The 25061-nt window shown below is 46.6% G+C and overlaps 2 protein-coding genes across 2 annotated transcripts; one reads left to right on the top strand and one right to left on the bottom strand.

Annotated features, from left to right (window-relative positions):
- Positions 1 to 4203: 4203 nt before the first annotated feature.
- On the bottom strand, positions 4204 to 10178 carry SPRTN (SprT-like N-terminal domain). Its single transcript, XM_039707623.1, has 5 exons — positions 9769 to 10178; positions 8065 to 8164; positions 7152 to 7280; positions 5974 to 6241; positions 4204 to 5678 (listed from the first exon to the last, which is right to left on the bottom strand). The coding sequence occupies exons 1-5, from the start codon at positions 10026 to 10028 to the stop codon at positions 4954 to 4956; spliced, it is 1482 nt and encodes a 493-aa protein (XP_039563557.1). The 5' UTR covers positions 10029 to 10178; the 3' UTR covers positions 4204 to 4953.
- An 86-nt stretch (positions 10179 to 10264) lies between these two features.
- EXOC8 (exocyst complex component 8) lies at positions 10265 to 13837 on the top strand. Its single transcript, XM_039707221.1, has 2 exons — positions 10265 to 11825; positions 12489 to 13837. Exons 1-2 carry the CDS (start codon positions 10305 to 10307, stop codon positions 13095 to 13097), a joined length of 2130 nt encoding a protein of 709 aa, XP_039563155.1. The 5' UTR covers positions 10265 to 10304; the 3' UTR covers positions 13098 to 13837.
- The last annotated feature ends 11224 nt before the right edge of the window (positions 13838 to 25061 follow it).

Raw genomic sequence — 25061 nt, 5'->3', positions numbered from 1 at the left:
ATCCTGAACCAGGCCTTCACTGAGCTCTAGCCCACATCTTGCCCCAGACTTTTTATGCCACTAGTGATGGCTCTCTGAAGAGAAGGTACTTGCAATAAATACAAAAACTATGATCCAAAGATTGAGATGAGTTAAAGAAAAATAAAGCAATCTCTGCTTTTAAGCAATGGTGAAGCCAAATGCTTGGCTTGTTGGGTTTTGCCCCTTCAAAAATTCTTATACAGTTTAGGAAATGTCACGTCCAAGACATACTAAAGCAAAAATGCAGGTGAAATTATGTAAACAAAAGGTGATGGATGGAACAGAGACAGGGTGAGCTATTGAGGCCAAGCTGCTGCACCTGCTTAGAAATTTAATCTAGTCTTAAAGCAGCCTGGCCTGGCAGGAGCTAAAAGGAAACAGGAATTAAGGCCATGACCACATCCCATTTAAGCTTTCTCACCTGTAGTATACTACCCTTCCCTGGGCCTGTTACACCCCTCTGGCTCCCTGGCTTAGCTGAGGCACAGGAGTTTTGTGTTTTATAAACCCCTCTGACTTCCTAAAACTCTGTCCTCCGTGCCTTGCAGAGCTGTGTTGATGCCAAACAGTGACAGAAAATGAGCTTTGTCACTGCAACAGATGCAAGCAGTGCGGTACGTGGAACCCACAGAAGGATGCCTTTGGGCTTACTCCTGAGCCCTGGAGTGGAAAAACGAGCCACCCTCTCATCTTCCCAGTCCTTCTTGCAACAGCATTAAAGAATCACTCACAGAACCTAGTTGGCTGTGAATTTACTTTTCGTTTCCCAGCAAGTTGCAGCCATTTCCCCCCAGCAGCACCATTCCTCCTGCTTTAGCTTGTCTGTGGTCCAGTCAGGGTTGCTGCTGGGCCACGTTCAGTCTGGAGTTCAGGGTAGGCGAAATACCAGCCTGCGGTCCTGCACTCTGTTCTCTCCCCGCACACGTTAAAGACGAAATAAGAATTCCTGACATGCAAGGAGTGCCACCTAACGGCCTCATGAAGGATCCAAAGCTCCACACAAAGCTCCTGGGGTCTTAACTTTTTTTTTTCCATACGCATTAGTCTATGAAATCACACACACATATTTTCACATATACTGAAATGCAAGTCTCTTTCGTGGCCTGTCTGCCCACAAACCACACTTCGAGGGTAATTTTTATGCAGAGTCTTTACATTCGTATTTTTAAAAATAGTTTCTTAAAGCCCAAGGTTTCAAGACAGCAGTAGTAATCCAGATGCAAGTAAGAACCTGGGTATTTCAGTTTGGAGTGTAAAACTGATGAACGCTGGCTCTGTCAGGGAGCTGCTGCTGGAGACCAGCAGTTGCACTGCTGCCATCACCAGGCTGCACCAAACGTGCTCACGGGGGCATGTGGGCCAGCTGCGACCTCACCAGGTCACCCGGTCCAACCTTTTAGTGGCCTTTCAGTTTAAGGTGACAGGATTCAACAAAAGGCACAGATGTGGTGTTCTAGGATGGCCAGACCCAGCAGTGCTGAGGCAAACTGCTCTGGTGGCAGCTTGTTAACATTCTCCAGCCAGAGTAGTCCACATCATGCCACTATCACCATGCACTGCTCCACCCCCTTGGAAGAGATGTCCATCAGTCTTTTTCTTCAGAAACTTGTTGTTGATTCCTTCTTGCTATTAACCCTTCAGAAAAGTGTGTCTTGCTTTACTTGAAGAGATGCTATGTGTATGGAAAATGCAGGAGAACTGAGGGGCTCCAGAACGCATGAGGAAGAAAATCCTCACAAGCCATTTAGTCTATTGCATGTCCTCCTGCCGCACCAAGGGAATTTGGAAACTTGAACAGCTACTTTGCACCTCAGGAATTATTCATTTCTTGTCCAGTTATGTCTAAGCCCTCTCTAGCCTTTAATTTTGCACTAGATTATTACTTGGTGACCTTCATTACGTTGGCCCAGAGGCAGGTAGCACAGCCTGTCCCAAATGAGCAATATTCCTCTGGTTGTTCTTTGGAAAATGCTCCTAGAAAGGGGGCTCAGGTAAGGGGTTCCTGACTCAACACTGTGAACAGCAGGGCCTGCCCTGCCTGAGGGACCTGCTTCCACCCAGATGTAAATAGCCTCCTCATCAGCTTACACACAGGCATTAGGGTTGAAGTAGCTGTAAGACTACACTTCTCCCATCTGACCCAGATATGCCAGGTGAAAACAAACAGAGGTTGGACTAAAGGAGACATGAACGCACACTATTGCTGCTAAAATATTTTCTAAACCAGACTATTTATGTTCTTGCAAGATACTAATACATTTTAGTAGCCCTGAGGAAAAGTTCTCCCCGCTGCCTCATCAAAACTCAAGTATTATGAAAACTTCCTAGGTAACATTTCCATAAAGTAAAAAAATACTTGCTAATATTCAACCTTCAAGATTTCTTGCCTGATAACCAGTTTCAAGGCAACTGAAGAGCAGCCTCTTCTGATAATAACGAAAGGGCCAAGTAACCCCCACTTAGGCAGTTTTAACCTCTGGAACTCCTCTCTGAATTATCCAGAGCAATCCTAGAAGGTCACCACAAAATGAGATGGCTTTTTCCTTTAGTTTGCAGAACTTTCGATTGGCAAAAGGCACACACACGTTTGACCCTCCTTCGCAGCTGCTTTGCCTCAGGAATCGAGCCTATTAACTTGTTTCTCAAGTTTCCATTCAGGCAACTTAGGCTGCATTTCGGTGAAGTGGGTTTGTTCAAGGCTCAGCAGTGACAGCGTGTGTTGTTCCAGGCAGTATCTGAACTCACTCAAGGACAAAGACAGCTGATAGAGAGGATGGAATTTCTCATCTTTGACCCAAACTGAGCAGCGTATTTAAAAACATACTGGCAGTCATTGTTATCCTTGTGGGCAGGACGCTGTATTCAAGCACAACATTTTACAGAAACAGCATTTGTAGTAACATACTCAAAATGAAGGTGGCCATGACCCATTAATAACAGCCTGCAATCCATAGTAACTGCAAAGCCTTCCTCTCTGGATAAAAGAGATCCTAGTCTTAGAATACTTCCTTGTGAAAACACATGACAGAAGTGCTATTTTTCCATAGCTAATCCAGAATTGTTCAATTGTTTGGACAATTATCTATTTTAGGATGTGTAGATGAGGGACAGACTTGCCTACAGCTTAAGCTCCCCCCTCCCTCAACAGGCTACACTATTCACTAAATTCTTTATTTGTTTTCTGTCATTCAAATTCAGAAGTAAAGAAGACACCAGGAAAAATCCACACATTTAGCAATACCCACAATCCTCCAGCGTATTTAAAAACATACTGGCAGTCATTGTTATCCTTGTGGGCAGGACGCTGTATTCAAGCACAACATTTTACAGAAACAGCATTTGTAGTAACATACTCAAAATGAAGGTGGCCATGACCCATTAATAACAGCCTGCAATCCATAGTAACTGCAAAGCCTTCCTTTCTGGATAAAAGAGATCCTAGTCTTAGAATACTTCCTTGTGAAAACACATGACAGAGGTGCTATTTTTCCATAGCTAATCCAGAATTGTTCAATTGTTTGGACAATTATCTATTTTAGGATGTGTAGATGAGGGACAGACTTGCCTACAGCTTAAGCTCCCCCCTCCCTCAACAGGCTACACTATTCACTAAATTCTTTATTTGTTTTCTGTCATTCAAATTCAGAAGTAAAAGAAGACATCAGGAAAAATCCACAGATTTAGCAATACCCACAATCCTTCTCCTTTACTCACATCTGTCACGATAGGAAACTCAAATGAGGAAACTGCAGAGAGCAATTTTAATGGAAGTATCTCTCAAAAATACTGTGAGAGATGCTTTGTGGTGCAGCTCTCACCCTCGTCTTAAAAACATAAGATAATACAAGTATTTCTTGGTAGTCCTGTCCTTGAAAATGCCAAGTATCACTGGAAACACTGATAGATGGCTGCAGCTTTAAGAAGGAAGTATGGAAAATTAACACGGCAAAGGAAGTTTTACTATCAGTATTCATAAAATTTTTCACAGAAGTGCAACAATAGTGAAACTGTTTTGAAAACAGGATGGAGAAAGCAGCAGTTGATGCAATCTGTATTAAATAGCACCTGTTCTTAAGGTAAATTTAGGAAGGAGAAATGTTAATACAGAAAGGCTCTAATAAACAAGACTGTTACATACAAGTGAACCCATTGGTAAGTGACACAAAATGACCAGGCTTAGTGGAAATTTAAACTTCAGTAACAATTTATTCAGAGTATGCAAGAACAAAGTAATTTACATTAAACTTCTGTAGTGTCAATATTTTTTAAAATATGAAGCATTTAAAATGAGTTAAGAGAGCAGCAGTAACACTGTAAACATGTACAGCCATTTAAAATTACAGTAACAAGATATAAAACTATTTTGTTTAAAAGCTATTAATATAAAACAATTTTATGTTTAAGCAAACATACAATCAGTTTTAGTGATTGTAAGGAATTACTGTTTAATGCTTAACCCATTAAATACCTTAGTGCACCAAGAGAACGTTTCAGGCAGCTCACATAAGAGACACATGTGCCTGCCTGGCTTCCAGGCTTCTCCTAACTTTTCATGGCACAACGGCTTTAGTACTCAACTGACTGGCCTGCTAACCATGAACCTGGCTGGCTTCCAGAAGAAGCAAAATAAAGACTGGCAGGTAATGTCACTTTAATCCTAATTTGTCCTGTATAGCACTTGAAGGAAGTTTAACTGGGAAATCATGAAAGCTTTTATAACATGTCCAGGAACAGTCTTTGCCAGTATTCCTAGCAGCATTCCACAAAATTTTTACTTATTACTGTGAGGATATGGAGGTCAGCTACATTTTAAATTCCATTTCAGAACAGGCACATGGAGTTTAACCACAGCTAAGCAAACCCTGAGCAAAAATTACCTTTCAAACAATGTTTCCAGCCCTAGTCTATCTTTTTAAGAAACTTTCTGCTGTTCTATGAAAGACAAGAATCAAGATGCTCATTTATTTCAGATTCCAAAACATCAGTCTCACAGACAGGACAACTGACTCTTCCTTCCTGTCTCACAGGATTGCTAGGACTTGCCGAGGACTGTGTAAATTCAACTCTGGTTTTTGTGGTTGTAGTAACATCAGTACCCCCCTTTTTGCTGAAATACTTTTCAAAGGCAGTTTTGTCTTCCTTTTTTGGCCATTGCTGCAGTGTACTAACACATTCTAAGCTTTTTTTCTCAGATGCACCCTGAGCTCTTGGGGTCTGCTCCAAACAAATTCGTTTTGGTGACCAGCTAGAAGATGGCATAACCCTCTTGCCAACTGGTGAGCCTTGGCTTGATGTTTCTCCAGCAACACGAGCCATCCTAGCAGGCAATCCAAACTCGTTCTCATCATCTTCTGTACCAGCAGCAGAGAGCTTCGGAAACTCACGCTTTAAAGCTAAGTTGCTCTTCCCACTGGCACCATTGGTATGAAGCGGAAAGATGCTGCCATGGGGTAATTTGTCCAGTTTTGTCTCATTTTTAGGGGTTGGTATTGTCTTTACTGCTGAAATATGAAGTGAGCCATGTGCTTCGCTGTTTGCAGTGGAGCTGCTGGCATTTGTGTTTTTCTCTGAAAGCACACCGTCTCCTCCTCCAAGCCGATATCCCGTCCCGCTAAAAGGAGCCAGCTCTTTGCAATTACCATGCATTTGTGTCTTGCCTGCAAAATCAGATTAAAAAATAAGTTAATATTTTTTAAATTAAAAAATCATGGGCTTATTTTTGAGTTGCTTCACACAAAAAAATCTGCTGCTTGAAAATAATGCATCAAACTAAACTTTTTGCAGACAATTCAGTTGAGGGGCAGCCTAGAAGTGCACAAACAAATAGGCCCTGTTCTTTGGCTGTGTAACAGTAACACCTAAACCAAGATTATGTAGTGTATGGTCCATATTCGTTCAAGAAAACATCTGGACAAAAATCAGTTTGGAAAAGAAAAAAAAATCATAAAATACCTTTGTTAGTTGACTTGAAATGCGGAGGTTTTGCTGTCTGAGTTTTCTGCTTGGACTTCTCTGAGGATTTGTCTGGCTCCTTCACTTTTGTGAATGTGCCCCCACATGTCCTTTGATGCTCATCCCACCAGAAGTCATGTGCAGAGGGTGCTCTGTTCATGGAGCGCTTCACATACCCAAAGTAAGGTGCTCTGCTTTGGCAGGGGCCATTGCATCGCCACCAGTGCTGGCGGTACAAATTAATCTCATCATAAAAATTGTGATAGATCTATGTTTAAAAAAACAAACAAGAAAAAAAAAAACCACAAAAAAACTAGTCATTCAGGAAGTTACAAATTTTATATCACTAGCTCTATAATATTTTTTTAATCATCTATTTCCATTCAATTCCTTCCACTACTGCTGTGTTTTTTACATTAGCAGTAAAAAGAGCTGGACCTGAGTAAAATTTGACCAACATTTAGCTACCATTAAAACAAAGCTTTAAAAAAAGAGATAGGATTGTAGGAATATGTCCTGGTTATCTTGTTGGAACTGCAATAAAATCACTTTGGAAATCTATCTACAATTTCAACTGTTTAGCATGCATTGCAAACAATACCAGTATCGTATTCTCCTTTCACCTATTACCTTGTAATTTGGAATATGTCCTGGTTATCTTGTTGGAACTGCAATAAAATCACTTTGGAAATCTACCTACAATTTCACCTAGAATGTGAACTGTTTAGAATGCATTACAAACAGTACCAGTATTGTATTCTCCTTTCAGCTATTGCCTTAACTGATCTTATTAGACACATTATTTTTAAATATTGACATAAATATCATTGCCCTCTATTGACATAAATCTTCACTGCTCTTCACAGGGAGCACTTCTGTCCCTGCTACCTTTTAAGCTCTTTCTAGTTTACCACAAAAGCTTAAAGAAAATTTCTTACAGAGAACATACCTGAAAATTACATCACTAATAGCTCACCACAGCTTCCCCAACCTGTTCCCACCACCATCCCCAACAAATAACTATGGAAGTGGCACACACCTGGATGCAAATTTGTATTGTCCTTGTGGACAATACTGTGGAGTGTCTAATAAGAACATTACTTATTCTGCACCAGTCAGCTAAAACAGCAAACCAGGAAGAAAGCTCTGTTAAATCAGGCGAAGAGGATTATTCTTACTGTGACATTAGCTCCAGTCAAGAGATTGATGCGACGCATGTGCTTGCAGAACTCCGGTCCGTGAGACTCACGATCTTTGTTGTTATGAGTAACAAAGAGCAGGGCATGGATCATTTCGTGCAACAGTGTCTGAAATTAAGCAACCATTAGACAGTCACTGAAAAGCATTGCATTTTCAGTTTCATGATTAAGCCGCAAGTATTTTACTCTTCTACACAGATGGTGGTTACTGATCTTATCTTTGATTATATTCACATATTTGGTATGGGTCATAAAACCCATAAAAACAAGTTATCCCTATTTCTTGAATATCACTAAAACATGCTGCATAGTATCACTCCAATAAACAGTATTCCAAAAAGAAGAAATAATCTTCAAACTTAAATCACATCTTTAAAGACATCATCCCCTATACACCCCCAAAAAAGAGTCAATTTTGAGCAAGCTGAAAGTCTACAGCACTTCTGTTCTTAGGCAAATTTGAATGTTCAGCTGGCTCAAAGCAGCAGCTCTGGCAGAGGCCAAGGAGCAACAAAATGTCACGTTAAGTCATACCTTATATCCTTATTTTCTGCTGTTGGCCCTTTAGAAACTACAGTCCACGTTTGCTTTGAATATTAAAGGATAATTTAGGAGTTAAAAACTTGAGGTGTTTGTTCTCTATATAAAGTCAATAAAATAAACTAGTGACTTTAGACTTCCACTTGCAGTTGCCCACTTATAAGCATAAAACTAAAGATTACCAAGGTACTGCAACACAAGCCACATGAACGTAACAGTAAAGCCACCACTATTTCATGACCTATAAGTTACTGCATAAAATAATCCCACTATAAAATCTAAAATGTTTGTATGAAGTGGGGGGTGGGCACAATACACTTTATGTGTGGATTCATAAGCCATGTTGAAATACCTCCACAAGATCCTTCCTTGGCCGTAACTTCAGAAGTGGCTCACTGAGACGAATGGAACACAACCCACTTCTTTCATGATATGAACAGATACCAGCAGAGCTGAAAGGAAAAGGAGAAAGAAAATATGAAAATCTATTTGTTTCTGCAGCACATGAAGAAAACGGAGAATTGAAGTTAAAATACCATCCCCTGTAAACACATGCTAGGTCACACAGAACATGGAATAAAATCACTTTGAGTAGTTACTTGAAACACTCAGCATCATTAAGCAAAGGAAAAAAACCCCACAAGTTCCTTAAAGTAGAAAAATCTGTTTTGAAGGCAGAAGAACGTTTCCTGTAGAACTTGTAGGACTGAAATACACTACACGGAGGCTGGAGATTCACGGCAGCAAACGCTGACTTAATTGCTGGTGGCTTCAATTTCTCTCCCCACCCTTCTTCAACTTTTGGCTCATAGCAAATTTACATATACCTCTGCTTCTGTGCACTAATCCAGCAAACACCACCGTTTTTGCCTGTGTTAGTGCTGCTGAGTTAGTGCAATATGCAACTATTTCCAAATGCCTGAAGAACACTGCAGCCAGCAGAGGCAGTGGGACTCCAGCCACCAGCAACTGCATCTGCTGCACAACTGCAGACTTCAGAACTGCGCTCCAAAGATCCCTGGGTTTGTTTAACCTCAGATCTCTTCTATATTCCCCTTCCTAGCCCGTTCTACATTTTTCTAATATACTATTATTGGTTCATATTTGCCCATCTGCCGTGCAGTAAAACTATCATAAAGACTGAGAACCAGAGCAGCAACACGAGTACATGACGTTTCCACACACACCATCTAAGACAAAGTAATTTTTTTCCATTTTAACATCCCTCCGGCTTGCCCGCACCCCGGGGAAAGCCACTGATGGCTGCCAGGGAGGAGAGATGCAAGGCAAGCGAGACAACGACAGCGACCAACTCATGTCCCGCCGTACGGGCCCTGCCAGAGATGGGAACATCCAAGTGCCCGGGAAGAGAAGCCACGGCACCAGCACGGCACCAGCTAGCGGGGCACCGCGAGGAGCAGCACAGCGACAAGTGACAGCTCCTCCCGACACTCCACGGCTGCCGGCCCTTCCCGCCGCCCGGCACGGCGCGATGCTCCCGGACACACGGGGACCGGGCTGCTCCCGGACACACGGGGATCGGGCAGCCCCCGGACACACGGGGACCGGGCTGCCCCCGGACACACGGGGACCGGGCTGTTCCCGAGACACAGAGATCGGGCTGCTCCCGGACACACGGGGACCGGGCTGCCCCCGGACACACGGGGACCGGGCTGCTCCCGGACACACAGGGACCGGGCAGCTCCCGGACACACGGGGACCGGGCTGCCCCCGGACACACGGGGACCGGGCTGTTCCCGAGACACAGAGATCGGGCTGCTCCCGGACACACGGGGACCGGGCTGCCCCCGGACACACGGGGACCGGGCTGTTCCTGAGACACAGGGACCGGGCTGCCCCCGGACACACGGGGACCGGGCTGCTCCCGGACACACAGGGACCGGGCAGCTCCCGGACACACGGGGACCGGGCTGTTCCCGAGACACAGGGACCGGGCAGCTCCCGGACACGCGGGGACCGGCTGCCCGCCGCCTGCCCGCCCTTGCGACCGCCCCGCGCACCCCGGGAGCTCGGCCCCACACCGCCGGTGCCGCACCTGGTCATGCGGGGGCTCCAGGACACCGTGACAGCCTCCAGCTTGCCCCAGAAGAGCGTCTGGTTGAAGTGCACGAACAGGCCATGAACGTCGGGGCTGGGGTCCAGCAGCTCCCACGCCTCGTCCACCACCGACAGCGGGCGGAGGGACGAGCGGCACGGAGAGACATCAGGGCGCTTTGCTGCTGCTGCCGCCGCCTTGTCCTGCTCCTCCCATTCCCTCTGCAGCCTGAGCGCCAACAAGAAATCCTCGTCCTCCATCCCGAGCGCGGCGCCCCTCGGCCGGCACTGCCGCAACCGGAAGCCGCAGCCGCCGCGGCGCACGCGCAGCACCGACCCGCGGGCTGCCGCCGCAGCGTCCTCTCCGCCCCTTCCCTTCCTCCCGTCCTTCCCTTCCCTTCCGTCCTTCCCTTCCCTTCCGTCCCTCCGCCCTCGCCCGCCCGGCGCGCCCCACGCGTCACCGCGGGCAGCCGCTCCTGCCGCCGCGCCGCGGGGCGCAGGCNGGGGCGGGTGCCGGGCGGCGGCTGCGGTGCGGACATGGCGCTGTCGCTGGGCGAGGGCGGCGGCGGGAGCCGGCTGCGGCGGCAGCTGGAGTCGGGCGGCTTCGCGGCGGGCGAGTACGTGAAGCAGCTGTCGCAGCAGTCGGACGGGGACCGGGACTTGCAGGAGCACCGGCAGCGCATCCAGGCGCTGAGCGAGGAGACGGCGCAGAGCCTGAAGCGCAACGTCTACCAAAACTACCGGCAGTTCATCGAGACGGCGCGGGAGATCAGCTACCTGGAGAGCGAGATGTACCAGCTCAGCCACATCCTCACCGAGCAGAAGGGCATCATGGAGGCCGTCACCCAGGCCCTGCTCCTCCAGGCCGACCGCGACGACCCCGCGCTGGGCGCCCGCCGCGCCGCCGCCGCCGACCCCTTCCTGCCGCTGTCGGGCAAGGATGCGGCGGCCAACGAGGAGGGGCGGCAGCGCACTCTCACCACCCTCCTGGAGAAGGTGGAGGGCTGCCGCGACCTCCTGCCCGAGAGCCCTGGCAAGTACCTGGTCTACAACGGCGACCTGGTGGAGTACGACGCGGACCACATGGCGCAGATCCAGCGGGTGCACGCCTTCCTCATGAACGACTGCCTGCTCGTGGCCACCGCGCTGCCCAACCGCCGCGGCGCCTACCGCTACGACGCCCTGTACCCCCTCGACGGGCTGGCCGTGGTCAACGTCAAGGACAACCCGCCTATGAAGGACATGTTCAAGCTGCTCATGTTCCCCGAGAGCCGCATCTTCCAGGCTGAGAACGCCAAGATCAAGAAGGAGTGGCTGGAGGTGCTGGAGGAGACCAAGCGCAGCCGTGCCCTCAGCGAGAAGCGGCGCCTGGAGCAGGAGGCCCTGCCCCGGCCCGCCCCAGCGCCCCCCGAATCCACCAACCCCTTCGACGAGGATGAGGACGAGGAGGAGGATGAGCCCTCCGCTGAGGAGGAGGTCGTTGACCTGTCACTTGAGTGGATCCAGGAGCTGCCCGAGGACCTGGACGTCTGCATTGCTCAGCGGGACTTCGAGGGGGCGGTGGACCTCTTGGATAAACTGAACGAGTACCTGGCGGACAAGCCCGTGAGCCAGCCCGTGAAGGAGCTGCGGGCCAAGGTGGACGAGCGCGTCCGGCAGCTCACGGACGTGCTGGTGTTCGAGCTGTCTCCAGACCGCTCGCTGCGAGGAGGGCCGCGGGCCACCCGCCGAGCCGTGTCCCAGCTCATTCGCCTGGGCCAGTCCACCAAGGCCTGCGAGCTGTTCCTGAAGAACCGGGCAGCCGCGGTGCAGACCGCCATCCGGCAGCTGCGCATCGAGGGCGCCACGCTGCTCTACATCCACAAGCTCTGCCATGTCTTCTTCACCAGCCTCCTGGAGACCGCCAGGGAGTTTGAGACGGACTTCGCCGGCAACAACGGCTGCTACTCGGCCTTTGTTGTCTGGGCCCGCTCGTCCATGAGGATGTTTGTAGATGCCTTCAGTAAGCAAGTATTTGATAGCAAAGAGAGTTTGTCAACTGCGGCAGAGTGTGTCAAGGTAAGAGAGTCCAAACACGGGGGTGGTGGGGCACAGCAGCTGAAACAAAGGCTTCAAAGCTTTAAAGTATCTTTTCTAACTCTAGTTTAGTTGTTGACTCGTGTGTGGGTCTCCAGAGAGGTTTTCTGCGTTGAAAGATTAATACTCATTTGAGGTTTGTTTCGTTTTTTCAGTTTAACAGAGGAAAGCCTTAAGGTTATAATACGTGTCAAGGAAAACCCTGCCTTTATCGGGAATGCAAAACGCGTTGATTCTTAATTTGCCTTTAACTAGTAGGAGGAGGTCCTAAAATTTACATGAGCTGCACCTGAATTGCAAGTACTTCAAAACTTTCTCTTTGTTTTCCAAGGCTGTCCTTAGCTACATTTTCGTACTTTTTTTGCAAGACTAACTTTCTCAGGTTATGCTTTGTTTCAGTTGCTAATTGGGAGGAGGGGAAAAAAAGCTTATGTGTGTGGGTTATAATTGTGTAATTGTTGAGAGTATTTTTGACAGCCAGGGTGTAGCTTTCAGTTACTAGTTTCTCATTAATGAGATTCTTAAAGCACAAGAAATAAGTAGGAGTAACCATTCTCAGTTTTCTGAGATAAATTTGATGAATGTGTAAAATGTAAAGGGAGCCTGCACAGTAATAACATCCTTTGCTTTTCTTTGTTGTTCCAGGTGGCTAAAGAGCACTGCAAGCAGCTGAGCGAGATTGGACTGGATCTCACCTTCATCATTCATGCCCTCCTGGTAAAGGATATCAAAGGTGCTTTGCAGAGCTACAAGGATATCATCATCGAGGCCACCAAGCACCGCAACTCTGAGGAGATGTGGAGAAAGATGAACCTGATGACTCCAGAGGCACTGGGGAAGCTCAGGGAGGAGATGAGGAGCTGTGGGGTGGGCAATTTTGACCAATACACGGGTGATGACTGCTGGGTCAACCTCAGTTACACTGTAGTAGCTTTCACTAAGCAGACTATGGCCTTCTTGGAGGAAGCATTAAAGCTTTACTTTCCAGAGCTGCATATGGTTCTCCTGGAGAGTCTTGTGGAAATCATCCTGGTGGCTGTCCAGCATGTCGATTACAGTTTACGGTGTGAACAGGACCCTGAGAAAAAAGCATTCATTAGGCAAAACGCCTCTTTCCTGTATGAAACCGTCCTTCCTGTTGTGGAAAAAAGGTTTGAGGAAGGAGTTGGAAAGCCAGCCAAGCAGCTACAGGATCTGAGAAATGCCTCAAGATTGATGCGTGTAAATCCGGAAAGTACCACCTCTGTGGTGTGAAGTGACCCTAACTGTTCCCGGGAACAAGGTGGCAGCACTTACTGAAGATGTTGTACATTGAACAGATGAACTAAACGGGGTTTTTTGAGTCCCTGAAAGATGCAGAACTCTTGTCTGCTGCATTCCAGAACCTGAAGACTTTGAATCAATCCCTGCAAGCATGTAATGCTTGACTTGGTGGATGGGGTGTAGGGAAGTGAGAAGGTGGAGGTCACGTGTCCTTGGACAGCATATCCTGTACAAAGGGCTTGTGTAGTCTTTGTGACTTGGAAATAAATGTAATACACAAATTTTGGCCAATTGTTTGTGCAAGTCTTACATTCATGTACAGCAGATGGCAGGAAAAGATCAGTCTCATCATGTCACTGTAGCAGTTCTTTTTTAAGGCAGTGTTCTGGTAGGAGGGGAAATGCTGAAGCATTCCCAGGGTGTGGTATTCAGCAAGGCACATCCACCATCCAGATGTGACTCAGCACTGTAGTTAAATGACATGGATTTGCACAATGTGATTTCTGTGGTAGCAATGCAGACTTTTCTTTAACATTGAGATTATCTTCATTCATTTCAGAGGCAGATTGAAATAAAAATGGTTTTAGTATAGGTTCTGGTATTTGGGTGAAGGGGCTTCTTCTGTTAAATGAGCTGGCCTTCAGCCTAAATTATAACTGTCTGAAAACAAAATTGCTGTCAAAACCATTTGTTCACTTCAAGAGCAGTGAGAATAAATTGCTTCCCTTCCTCTTTGTGTTCCTCTTCCATGTTTTCTCATGGATCTAATTGGGGTCATGTCCATTTAGTGAAGTGTGCACTGTTGCTTTAGGTGTTCTCAGAAATGCATTATGGGCTGTTGTCTCCGGGTTGGAACCATAGTGCAGAGGCATAAATGCTCTTGGAGACATGCAGGGCAGGGAGAGGGACTGAAGGGACTGTTTCATTTGGAAGAAATGGAATGCTGGTTTTGCTGTACAGAACCAACACCCAGTGAAGAGACTGTGAGGCTTTTTGTAAGAGATGTGAACTTCGAAATATACAGTCTCCTGAAAGAACTAGCATAATTTCCTGTAATACAGCAATAAGCAAGAAGAACTATCTTTTTGCAGAAATCACAAGGATTTGGTTGGTGATTTTAATGTTGATGGGGAAAGTTTATACAAATGCTCTTATGTTTGGATTGAATGGTGTTGGCTGTCTCATGCAGTGTATGCCTGTGAAAATAAAGTAAGCCAAGTCTTGTGTCAAGGCTGGCTTTGGAAAGCTGTCAGCTTCAACCTTTAAGCTGTGCAAACTTCTGCTTCTGTGCAAACTTAGTTGTGAGAAAACCACGTTACAGGTCCTTGTGATCAGTCCCTCAGAAAACATCCTTCACTGGAAAAATTAAATATCCTATTCCTATAGCGCTTTCAAATTAAAGCTCTTGCAGTTTGTACCATGGTAATGAATGCCTTGGCAAACAAAAGGTATCAGAAAACATTCTGTGTAACTGTTATACCGAAGCTTCTTAATTTCTCCTCATTTTCATAGTGCTAGTTCAATGCAGTTTCCACTTGAGTGGCTGGCTTTTGTTCTCTTGCTCTTTGGGTGCCTTTTGAACTGTCAGATTTTGCAAAGCATCCTATTGTCTCTGCTCACTTGCTTTTTAGTGTTTGGGCCTTTTGCTAGAAACTCACAAAAAAGTCATACAGAATGTTTTTAAAGGGTAACTTGTTGCTCCCAGCTTGCATGGATTGAAAACTAGTGAAATAGCTCTACGTTTATTTTAAGGGACAGGGACAGTGAGTTAGAACTTGTGTAACGTGTTCTGTCAAAGAGAGAGAGAGTCCTATTGGTGTTATTTCAGTAGTGAACAGTTTCTGATATCAAAACATAGTGAAATATAGCAAAGTAATACAATCTCTGTCATCTGTTTAAAGTGGGAAGCCTAATCTGAGAAATACTTTCAAGTGAAGACCACGTTACAGGTCCTTGTGATCAGTCCCTCAGAAAACATCCTTCACTGGAAAAATTAAATATCCTATTCCTATAGCGCTTTCAAATTAAAGCTCTTGCAGTTTGTACCATGGTAATGAATGCCTTGGCAAAAGGTATCACTAGTAAAACATTCTGTGTAACTTTTATACCGAAGCTTCTTAATTTCTCCTCATTTTCATAGTGCTAGTTCAATGCAGTTTCCACTTGAGTGGCTGGCTTTTGTTCTCTTGCTCTTTGGGTGCCTTTTGAATTGTCAGATTTTGCAAAGCATCCTATTGTCTCTGCTCACTTGCTTTTCAGTGTTTGGGCCTTTTGCTAGAAACTCACAAAAAAGTCATACAGAATGTTTTTAAAGGGTAACTTGTTGCTCCCAGCTTGCATGGATTGAAAACTAGTGAAATAGCTCTACGTTTATTTTAAGGGACAGGGACAGTGAATTAGAACTTGTGTAACATGTTCTGTCAAAGAGAGAGAGAGTCCTATTGGTGTTATTTCAGTAGTGAACAGTTTTTGATATCAAAATCTAGTGAAATATAGCAAAGTAATACAATCTGTCATCTGTTTAAAGTGGGAATCCTAATCTGAGAAATACTTTCAAGTGAATGATAAGAGAGCTCTCTGTAGTGATGGGTATTTTGGAGGAGAGGGAGGAGAGGGAGAAGAGATGGCGTGAACATGGATATATTTCTTTTTATTTAACAGCAGAAGAAAGCAGAATAAATACAGATGAGCCTTATCTTTGTGTGTGTGTGTGTGTGTTTGCAAGCGAAGGGTTAGATCTGGAGCTCTAGACTGATTATTGTGATGCTTGGGGATTTAATGCAAGAAGCTGAATGTTAGTTTCCCAATTCCCAAGCATTAACATGAGGCTGAAAAGGAGGAGAGCCCTCTTCATGCTTCTACTGTGAGCTGGTATAGCACAGCTTACCCTCAGCAGAGGATGAAATGTAGAATGTAATTTTGCCATATGCTCTGTCATGCCTCTATCACTGAGCCCTTCATCAATCTATTTATGGCACACTGAGCCTGCTGATTTTGTCTCTGCTGTCATCCATGGAGCAGTGGGCTTACGCTAATGTTGGTTTTAGTGCATCAGGGAATCTTTTCATTTGAGTCATCAAACGTCATGTTCTTGTGCATGTCACAATTCTAACAGGTGTGGATTGTATGAACTGCTAAAAGTGGCATTGATAACTTGTGACTAATTAATCACAAAAGAAAAACTAACATAAAGAAAATGGTGTGGAATTAAACTAAACACCCTTTTATGTTAACTTGGTTAACAGAGAAAAATCAGTGTATGCTGAGTCATAGTTTAATAAATTTCAGTTTTGGAATGGCACTTTCCTTTTCCTGAGCTGTACACATGTGGCAATAGTGTTGTTCAAGTTGTGTTGTTCAAGTTGGGATTTGCAGTAACTACTGAATGATATTTGCAGTAACTACTGAATGAACTACAGTTCTGCTAATTTGAGAAGGCACTAATATTGGTTTTTTTGAGACAACTGTATATAAAATCTGTTTTCCTTTGGTGCTGTGGCAAAATTGTGTAAAATTATTTTTTAAAATTCAGGTAAATTTATGTATTAGAATTTAATGCAATAACTTTTCTGAACAGTAAGGACCATGTATTAAAACTTTTGGACCTACAGCACTAGTGGTGTATTTGTTTTGATCATCAGAAAGAGGAGGTTGGTTTGAAGTTGGAGTTCCAGTGAAGTCCGAGAGCTTCAGATCAGTCTTGAGGGAGAGGTGAGCAGCAGCCAGCTGATGAGAGCCAAGTGATGTCACTTCAGTTACATTCTTACAAATCACTTCAGCAAGGTGGTGCTGGAAGAAAGTATTTCTGAACATAGAGAGGCTGTACTCTCGTCTGAAGGGACTTTGTGTGTGTGTGTGATGGATTATCAACACCGAGGCAGCATAATGCTAAAGGGTTTGTTATCGTCCAGACTTTTTTTTGTGCCGAGTCCGTCCAGACTTACCTTGGGTGCTGAATGTGTAGTACAGCCTGTCCCCTCACTAGGTGGAGCTTTGTGCCCTGAAACCTCGGCAGGCTGCGAGCAGACACAGGCATGGAAGCTGTGCTGCCCTGCAGTGTGGCTTGGCAGGTTTGGGGTAGCATGCTGAGGGAAGAAGATGCTGCAGAAAATGATCCAGATGTTATGGTCAGGTCTTTTTCATGCCTTGGTAGTGGTTGTATTCTGCATTTTGTAATTCTTGTACTGTTTGTTTTTTAGTTTTTCCTCTTTTCCTGAGGTGTTTCTGTACCGTTGGCAGGTGCCCTCTAGAGTATCTCACCTTTCTGCTTTTCTTTAAAGTGGGTATCAACATGTGACTTGTGTTCTGCCTGAAAAACACTGCTACACTTCAAGCCCCTGCAGAGATGTGAAAAGTTGCTTGTCCCAGCTACAGTTTTATGTCTCCTGTAAAATGTTCAGATTAGTGACTTCTCAGAGTAAATTTTGTGTGACCTCTGGTCATCTTACTTCAATGTTGGGCTGAAATTTCTGTGTAACTCCATGCTCACAGAGCAGATTTGCACTCCAGCACAGTAACAGAGAAGGTCCCCACCCCCTGTCGTTACAACTTACACACTCTTTGTGTAAGAGTAAGGGGTGGGAACACTCCCTTTGTGTAAGGGAGTTACACTCCCTTTGCTGCCCAGCCATTTCAATTGAACTGGGTTACCTTTTACTTAAAATTATTAGTAGTTTTACAGACTCTTCAGTGTATTTTCTCTGCTGAAAATCAAATCTGGCATGGGGCTTATCTGTCAAGCAGCTCTGTGACCACAGACATCTTTTTGCTCACAGGTTCAGGAGTTCTGATACACCTTCAATCCTAACAAAATCTGAGGGATAGTGGAGAAACACCTCAAACTGTGGTGAAAATGGATTTATGTCATTTACCACTTCAAGGGATGTTGACCATCAGATCAGAATTTGATTGAGCCACCTTGGACACGGGGTTGTTGCCTCTTGTGTATTTAGGAAACTTTGCTTATACAGCTTCAGCTGCCTCAACATGCCCTGTAATACAGTTCTCAATTTCAGGGTTACAAACTGAACTAGATTATCTGCTAGAGATGTGCTCAGTTTGACACAGCAGAGATAAAGTACTGGCAAGGGACCTGGCCTGTGCTGACCACTGAGCAGCAGTACCCTCCCTGGGGCTTTACGTGGCTGATCAAGACAGTTTTAAGGCAATTTTAGATCACCCATCTGAGGCCCCGTAGTATTTATTCTCTCTCCTGCCCCATGCAGTAGCCACATTCCTTTCGATGGGCAGAGCATCTCACTTCCCACCCAAGCGGGAGATACTGTGGGAGGATGGAGAGGAGCTGCTCCCCAAATTTCTTGAAGTGAGCTGCAGTGGTGCAGGGCCACCAGCGGGGGTCCCGCGGGAGCCGTGCATTGGGGAGCATCTCCTGGTGCAGGGAATGCAGCACCCCCTGCAAGCAGACACGACTGCATTCCATCTGTCCTCACCATCCACTGCAAGAGCAAAGCTGGTACAAAAGATGAGAGATTGATCTCTTCGTGTCAAGCAGCTACCCTGAGGCATCGTCTTAGATTGCCCAAAATACAATGTGGCTCTCCAGCTGTTAGGAATCTTGTTCAGATGTGTTAATAATATCTTGGCCTTGTGATTAGTGAATGCAATGCACCAGGAAGGTGGACCAGGAAGAAGAGTGGGTAGTGTTAACTTCACAGCTGCTTGGCAAAACCTTGGAGATGCTTGGATTGATGATGTTTTCAAGTTATTTTAAAAAAATAAAATAAAAGCATACAGCTCTTCATCTAATTGCACCAAGACACACAGTTCTTCCTCTGAAGCTTTCCTCCCAGAAACTGATCCAAACAAAATCAAGAGTCTCATGAAGGTAAGAGAGACTTAGTCTAATCCATTGTAATACAAGGCATGTGAATCTAAACACTGCAAACTTCAGCAAAATTAAGATCTGAACTTCAGACATTCTCCAAACTGACTGGGATGAGGGAAGGCTTTACCTCAGACTCTTCCAGACTTCTGGATTTGAGTTCTCTGGGCTTTCAGTCATTCCTACGGTTACTAAAGTCACAATTCACAGACAACAATCTGTGCCAGTCTGATTTAATGTATTTTGTTTTGTTTTAATGATAGCTTTACAGCACTGCTGCAGTCTGGGGACTATAGGAAGGAGCCCAGCTCCCAGCCCCAGCTCCTGCATGATGAGATTGTCAGGAGAGTACTTGAAGCTCTGCAGAGAATCCTTCCTTCCTCAGGATTCAGTGAATTTTTCTCTCAAAATATAGATCTCTGATAAGCAGCTTCTGCTCTGCTTTATTTCCCCCTCACTAACAACTGGCAGGATTGTTTTCCCATTCCACAATATAACCTCCCCAGCAAAGGTGCCAGACTCTCTTTGTGGAGGAAGAATGTCAAACTGAATGTTGAGTTAGTCTGTACATCTGTCCTAGCGCAATTCAGGCTATATAACTGCCTGCCTGCTCTTGCCATTGACAGAGTTGATGGGGAGGGCAGGGACTGGGAGGCTTGCAAGGAAAGATCTGTAATCTTTGTTCCTCTGACTTTCACCCAGCTTAAATACACACTGAAGATGTCCCCCTCTATTTGGGAAGCCCACTCCCATAGTCAGAGGCAATTAGATCCTAAAGTGCTTTTCACAGGTGTAGGATCAGTAAATTTCTTTTGAAATTTGCAAAAACAATTGGCAAAGAAAGGATGGGAGAGCAGCACCAGAGCAACAGCACCACATAAGCAAACAAAATCTGTGTTTCTGGGACATCTCAGCTCTAATGTGACAAATGGTGGTCCCAAACAAAGCCTGCCCTTTCTTAGGTGGGAGCAGTAGGCTCCATAAATCATCAGCGCTGCAACTTTCCAGGAGGCAACAGTGTTGGACGTGCTAAAGTCACATCATCTGAGCAGCTGTAATAGGTGACACCACATCAGGGTGGATGAAATGCCCTCGGGAAAACGATGACACTTAGGAAGTGTCCACATGGAGGCTGGATCACCTGCTGTTCGGAGATGTGGCTCCACCTGAGCCTGACACCAGTGCTGGCTGGCATTGTCCCAGCCTCCTGACACACAGCACCCTCCCTCATTTTGCCCAACCCCAGAACCTCCCGTGGCGAGCATTTTCCTCCTGCTGTCCGCTGGCCTGAAATAGGTCTCCTCCCTGCCGGCAGGATTAACCCCATCCTGTTTGCTTGGTGACAAGAGATATGTGCAGGGAACAGAAGGCCCTGGTGCCGCAGCCCCGCAGCTTCACACCAGATAACCCCCCTCCTGGTGTGCCTCTAATCAGTCACTAGTTTTTGTCATCCACTGAAGTTTATTACCATTTAAATAGCCTTTCAGCCTGAGACATCCTGTGGGGTTTCTGCCTCTGCTGCCTCATGCCCTGTGAAATTAATTCCTGTAAGAGCATGTCCTCACAGGAAAATGGTAAGAGCTCAACTAAGCTGGTTTAGAAGCGGTTTTAAATCCCCACAAGTCCTTCTATGGCCCTTTAGTTTCGACTGGGGCACTTTCTACTCGGCTCAGGATAAAATATGCTTAGACTGGAAAGTCTGTATTTCCAACCAAAATTACTGCACTGAATCCTGCTGTGTGGGGCAATGTTTTTGAGTACTGTGAGCAAATTCCATATTTAACTCAGCATGTGTTTTTAGGCCTTGAAGATTTAAGGGCCAGACTCCAAATGCCTTTAATCAGGAAGCAATTAATTGCACAGATTTCCTCCTTGCAGCCAGTGCAGCACTCAACCAGGTAATACTCCCTGTCAGGCAGTGGCTCATGTCTGCACACTACTATTATTTCTGTGCATCTCTGCTAATTAGTGTGGTAGGCCAGGTTGCTACAGGAGCTTCAGATAAAAGGTATGATCAGTTAGATGATCTAAAGATAGCTTTAAGAAGAAAAATCAAATGGTTTGCATTCCTGATGAGCTTTTTAAAAAAATTTTTTTTTTTTCCTGAATAAAACTTGCAAGAAGGATTGATACTTTTGATGGAAGTCAAGGACCTGGTTTCGACTTCAAGGGCTGTTCCAAGTAATTTGTAATCAAGCAGACTCAACTGGAACTTCTTTCAGGGCACCGTGATGCTCATCCAAGTCCAACCCCAAGCATAAAACACCTGGTTCGCATCTCTTGCGCTCACCTTCATGCAAAGGATCACAGTCCTGGTTCTCCACCAAAAATGATGCTCAGTTTCACTTGGAGAGAAGAGTATGGGGAGCTGGGGGACATGTTTAGCCCTCACTGACAGTCCCTGGGGCAGGACACACGCAATGTCTCACAAAACAGGAGGGTAAGGCTTAGCTGCCCCTCTGCCCCACATTCAGGCCAGGGCCATTGCTCCACCTGCTCATGCTGACACCAACCTTGTTCACTCTCTCAAACACAAGCCTCACATCCTTCCTGTCCTACTTGCTGGCTAAAAGAACAAATTCCCTCATTATGCTATTATTATAATTTACTAGCAGAAACCTTCCTCTCTGCACACACAACTCTTCATGTTTGACTACTATAATTGCATTTTCAAAGTTATAAATAACACGTTAGCCTGGTTTATGTGTTCATGCAAGTCAGGCTATAAACTGGCAGATGAATGAAATTAACTGTCTCCAGAATTCACATTCCTGTCACTTATTCAATTATTTGATCAACGTAATTGCTCAGAGCAAGAGCTAATTGGAAAATGACATGCATTTACCCTCTCCATAGAGGAAAAGAGGCTTATCAGGTATTTTACTGCAGGCACTTTCATTACTTCCAATATTGTGGAAGAAACAAGGGTTTTAAATGAGCCAGGCCCAAACACACAAGGCTTTTTTTTTTTTTAGCCAGATACTTCCACATCCTTAAAATAGCTCCAGTATTTTGCAGTGCAAGGGTTTGAACACGCCTATACTGCAGCACACACAGGTATCTTGGCACGCGTGTATGTGAGCTGCAAGCCAAGCTTGCCTCCAGGGTCTGCAGCACAAAATGTGTTCCTGCTCTCTGTATCTGTATTCATGCTGGTGCTGCAGCTATATGTGTTTGGTTCTTTCCGTGACAGACTCCCGTCCCTGGGTGCTGATGTGGAGAATATCGGTTGGCTGAGGCTTGGCTGTCAGGAGCAGGAAAAGCAGAAAGTGATTTTTTCTGTGCTGCTGGTGTAGAAAAGACTGTAAATCCCCACCTTGCCAGCTCAAATCCTACATCAAGATTACAGCTTGGAACACCAGTGCCTTTCAAATGATTTTTCTGTCCGTCACCTCGCCCAGATATTCTGGTTAACATTCTGATTTTGTTATTAAATTTTCTTGTTTAATTAAAATCTAACAAAGGGGTGCTAGAACAGAGAGGGGAGGGATAGAAAGAATCAGGAGGTAAGAGACTCAAATCCTAAACTGCTCCCTCTTTCTATTATTAGCTCTAGCATTGTCTGGAGTTGGAATATTTCATTTGTTTAAATAAGAGACAGGCGAGCAATTTTCCAAGCTGTATGGAAGGGGAAGGGGAGGAAGCTCATCTATCAATGCCAACAGTTTGCAGCCTATTGTCTGCAGGCCCCGAGGGTTATCTGCTGGGGAAATGGAGCTAAGAAAATCAACCCTGTTGCTAGTCGCCTTAAATTTGTGACAGATGGTCTGCACCTCTGTTGGAAAATATTGGGGTCTGCAAATTAAAAATTGGGTAAAAAAACCCAGTGTATTTTCCTCCTGCTCCCCATGAGCAGTTCAAGCATCAAGGTTGTGCATGCTTGTGGAGAAAGCTCCAGAAGTGGTCCATGGAGCACGTGAGTGAGACACACTGTGCCAGGTCTCACTCCCTGAGGTGTAGCAGTGTTGCTAACACTGCACAAGTGGTACAGGACAGCGCTGGGAAGCTCGCTGTGCTGCGTGCCGTGTCCGAAGGGCTGAAGGGCTGGCACTGCCTACATTTGATGAGCAGTGAACCAGGTGGGCAATTATTTAGTTCATCCAAGAGGAGATGATGAAACGAGTGCAGCACAGCCTATTTGTACTTGCAGCGGTACATGCCTGACATTGGAGGTTTTTTAGAGTAGGAAGCAAAAGTATCCAATAAAGAAATAAAAAATACCCCCACCATGCAGTGCTTGTGTATGTGTCCCAGTAGTCCCTGGGAGGAGAGTTAGATTCATGAAGTACCTGTAAGCAGAATTTTGTTGTGGTGGTTAGCAGGACTGCTGTGCAGTTTAGACAAGAGGGATGCCGAAAGCATCAAGGTGCCATTCCTGCTCACAGCTCTGCGACACACACGGCCACAGCAAGCTGCAAACAAGGACGATGCCAAGGTTTGGTGTCCTGTCAGCGACTCCAGCCAGTGGAAAACCGGCCAGAGAGCAAACCTGTTATCTCTAAGCTGTGGCTAAGGGAACAAATCAGTAACCCGATGGCGCCACAGACCATCGCACATGGGGCATGCAGGCTCCTGTTGCCAGTTCGAGGCACAAAGGGAAAAATCCCCCACCAAGCTATTGTGGTTATTTCTGTGAACTCACGGCTAAAGCCGGGCAGGGAAGGGGCCGCTGCAGGGCGCCAAAGCAGCAGGGCCAGCAGAGGGAGCCCGCCGCTGCCGCAGGCCCGCATCGCCCTGAGCTGAGCCCAGCCCGGCCCGGCCCGGCCCGGCCCAGCCCAGCCCAGCCCAGCCCGGCCCAGCCCGGCCCATCCAGACCTTTGTGTCCTGCCAGGAGCAGCGGGTAGGAACTGGGCAGGTGTGGGATGTCCTCCCCTCACTGTGCCCCTGTCCCCACACTGCATGGAGGGGAGGACCCCATCCTGGGCTGTCTGTCCCTGAACTGCAGGGGGTTCTCTCCTCACTCCTGGCTTCTCTCCCCTTCCAGCTCATCTACCTGCCTCCTCCCTGGGGCGACTGCAAGGCCGTGGCGGGCGACTCGGAGTTCTACGACACCTACAGCATCACGGCGTGTCGGATCGACTGCGAGACCCGCTACCTGGTGGAGAACTGCAACTGCCGCATGGTGCACATGCCAGGTGAGCCCCCAGCCCGGCCCGGCCCGGCCCAGCCCCGCCCCGGCCCGGCCCGCAGAGCCCCTGCGCGCCGCTCCGCAGTCCTTCAGCCCCTCCACTGACAGCCCTTGGATCCCGCAGCCCTCCCGCCCAACACTTCCCTGTGCCCAGCGCCCAGAAGCCTCATGCCTCCCCAGCTCGGGGTCCTGGCAGTCCCACAACCAAGCACAGCGGCAGACCTGCATTCATTTCTGTAGCCCTGCAGACCCGCAGCCCAGCACCAAGCCCCAAATTGCCAACTGCCCGAATTTCAGCATCCCCACATCCCAGCAGCCCTGCAGTGCCTACGCCCGTGCCCACAGCCCATCATCCAGCACAATACCCAAGCTGTAAAGCAGCCCCAGAGCCGCAGCTCCATGTGCTGGCAGCCCCGGAGCCCGCAGCTCGGCCCCAGCAAATCAGCATGCCAGCCCAAGGCACACAGCAAGGCAGCCGGCACAGAGCTCCTGGGCCTGGGCTGCATTGCGGCTTCTGCCCTCAGGCTCAGTGACAACTGTGACTGGAGGTGGCTGTAGTTATATACTGGGATTTTTGCCAGAGGCCCTGCTATGAACTATATTGACAGAAGTGCTATGTCTTTCCTGGGAGCAGGATAAATATTTCTAATATCATCTTGCCACAGCCTGAGCCTGAGGAGGCAGCTTTACATGTGTGTGGATGCAGCCAGCACTACTGATGCACTCCTGGTCCCACCGCTCTGCAGGGCTGGAGGCAGGCAGGCAACATGGGAAAGGCAGACAGCAGCTGCCTCTGCAACTTCTTGGCTCCAGTACTACAGCTGGTACTTCACTGTGAGCTTTGCTCCACCAGGAACAGTTCCTCCCTATGCACAGGAACAGATTTTCAGCAGGATTTTAGCACTGGAAATGAACACTGGAAAACCTGTTGTTTTTGTTACACTGGGACATTCATCCTGCCAACTGTGAATTAACATGATTGCAC

Source organism: Passer montanus, unplaced genomic scaffold (assembly GCF_014805655.1).
Source record: "Passer montanus isolate IOZ18808 unplaced genomic scaffold, ASM1480565v1 scaffold2, whole genome shotgun sequence".
Lineage (NCBI taxonomy): Eukaryota > Metazoa > Chordata > Aves > Passeriformes > Passeridae > Passer > Passer montanus.
Note: the sequence above shows the minus strand (reverse complement) of the source record. Positions and strands in the feature narration are given on the sequence as shown.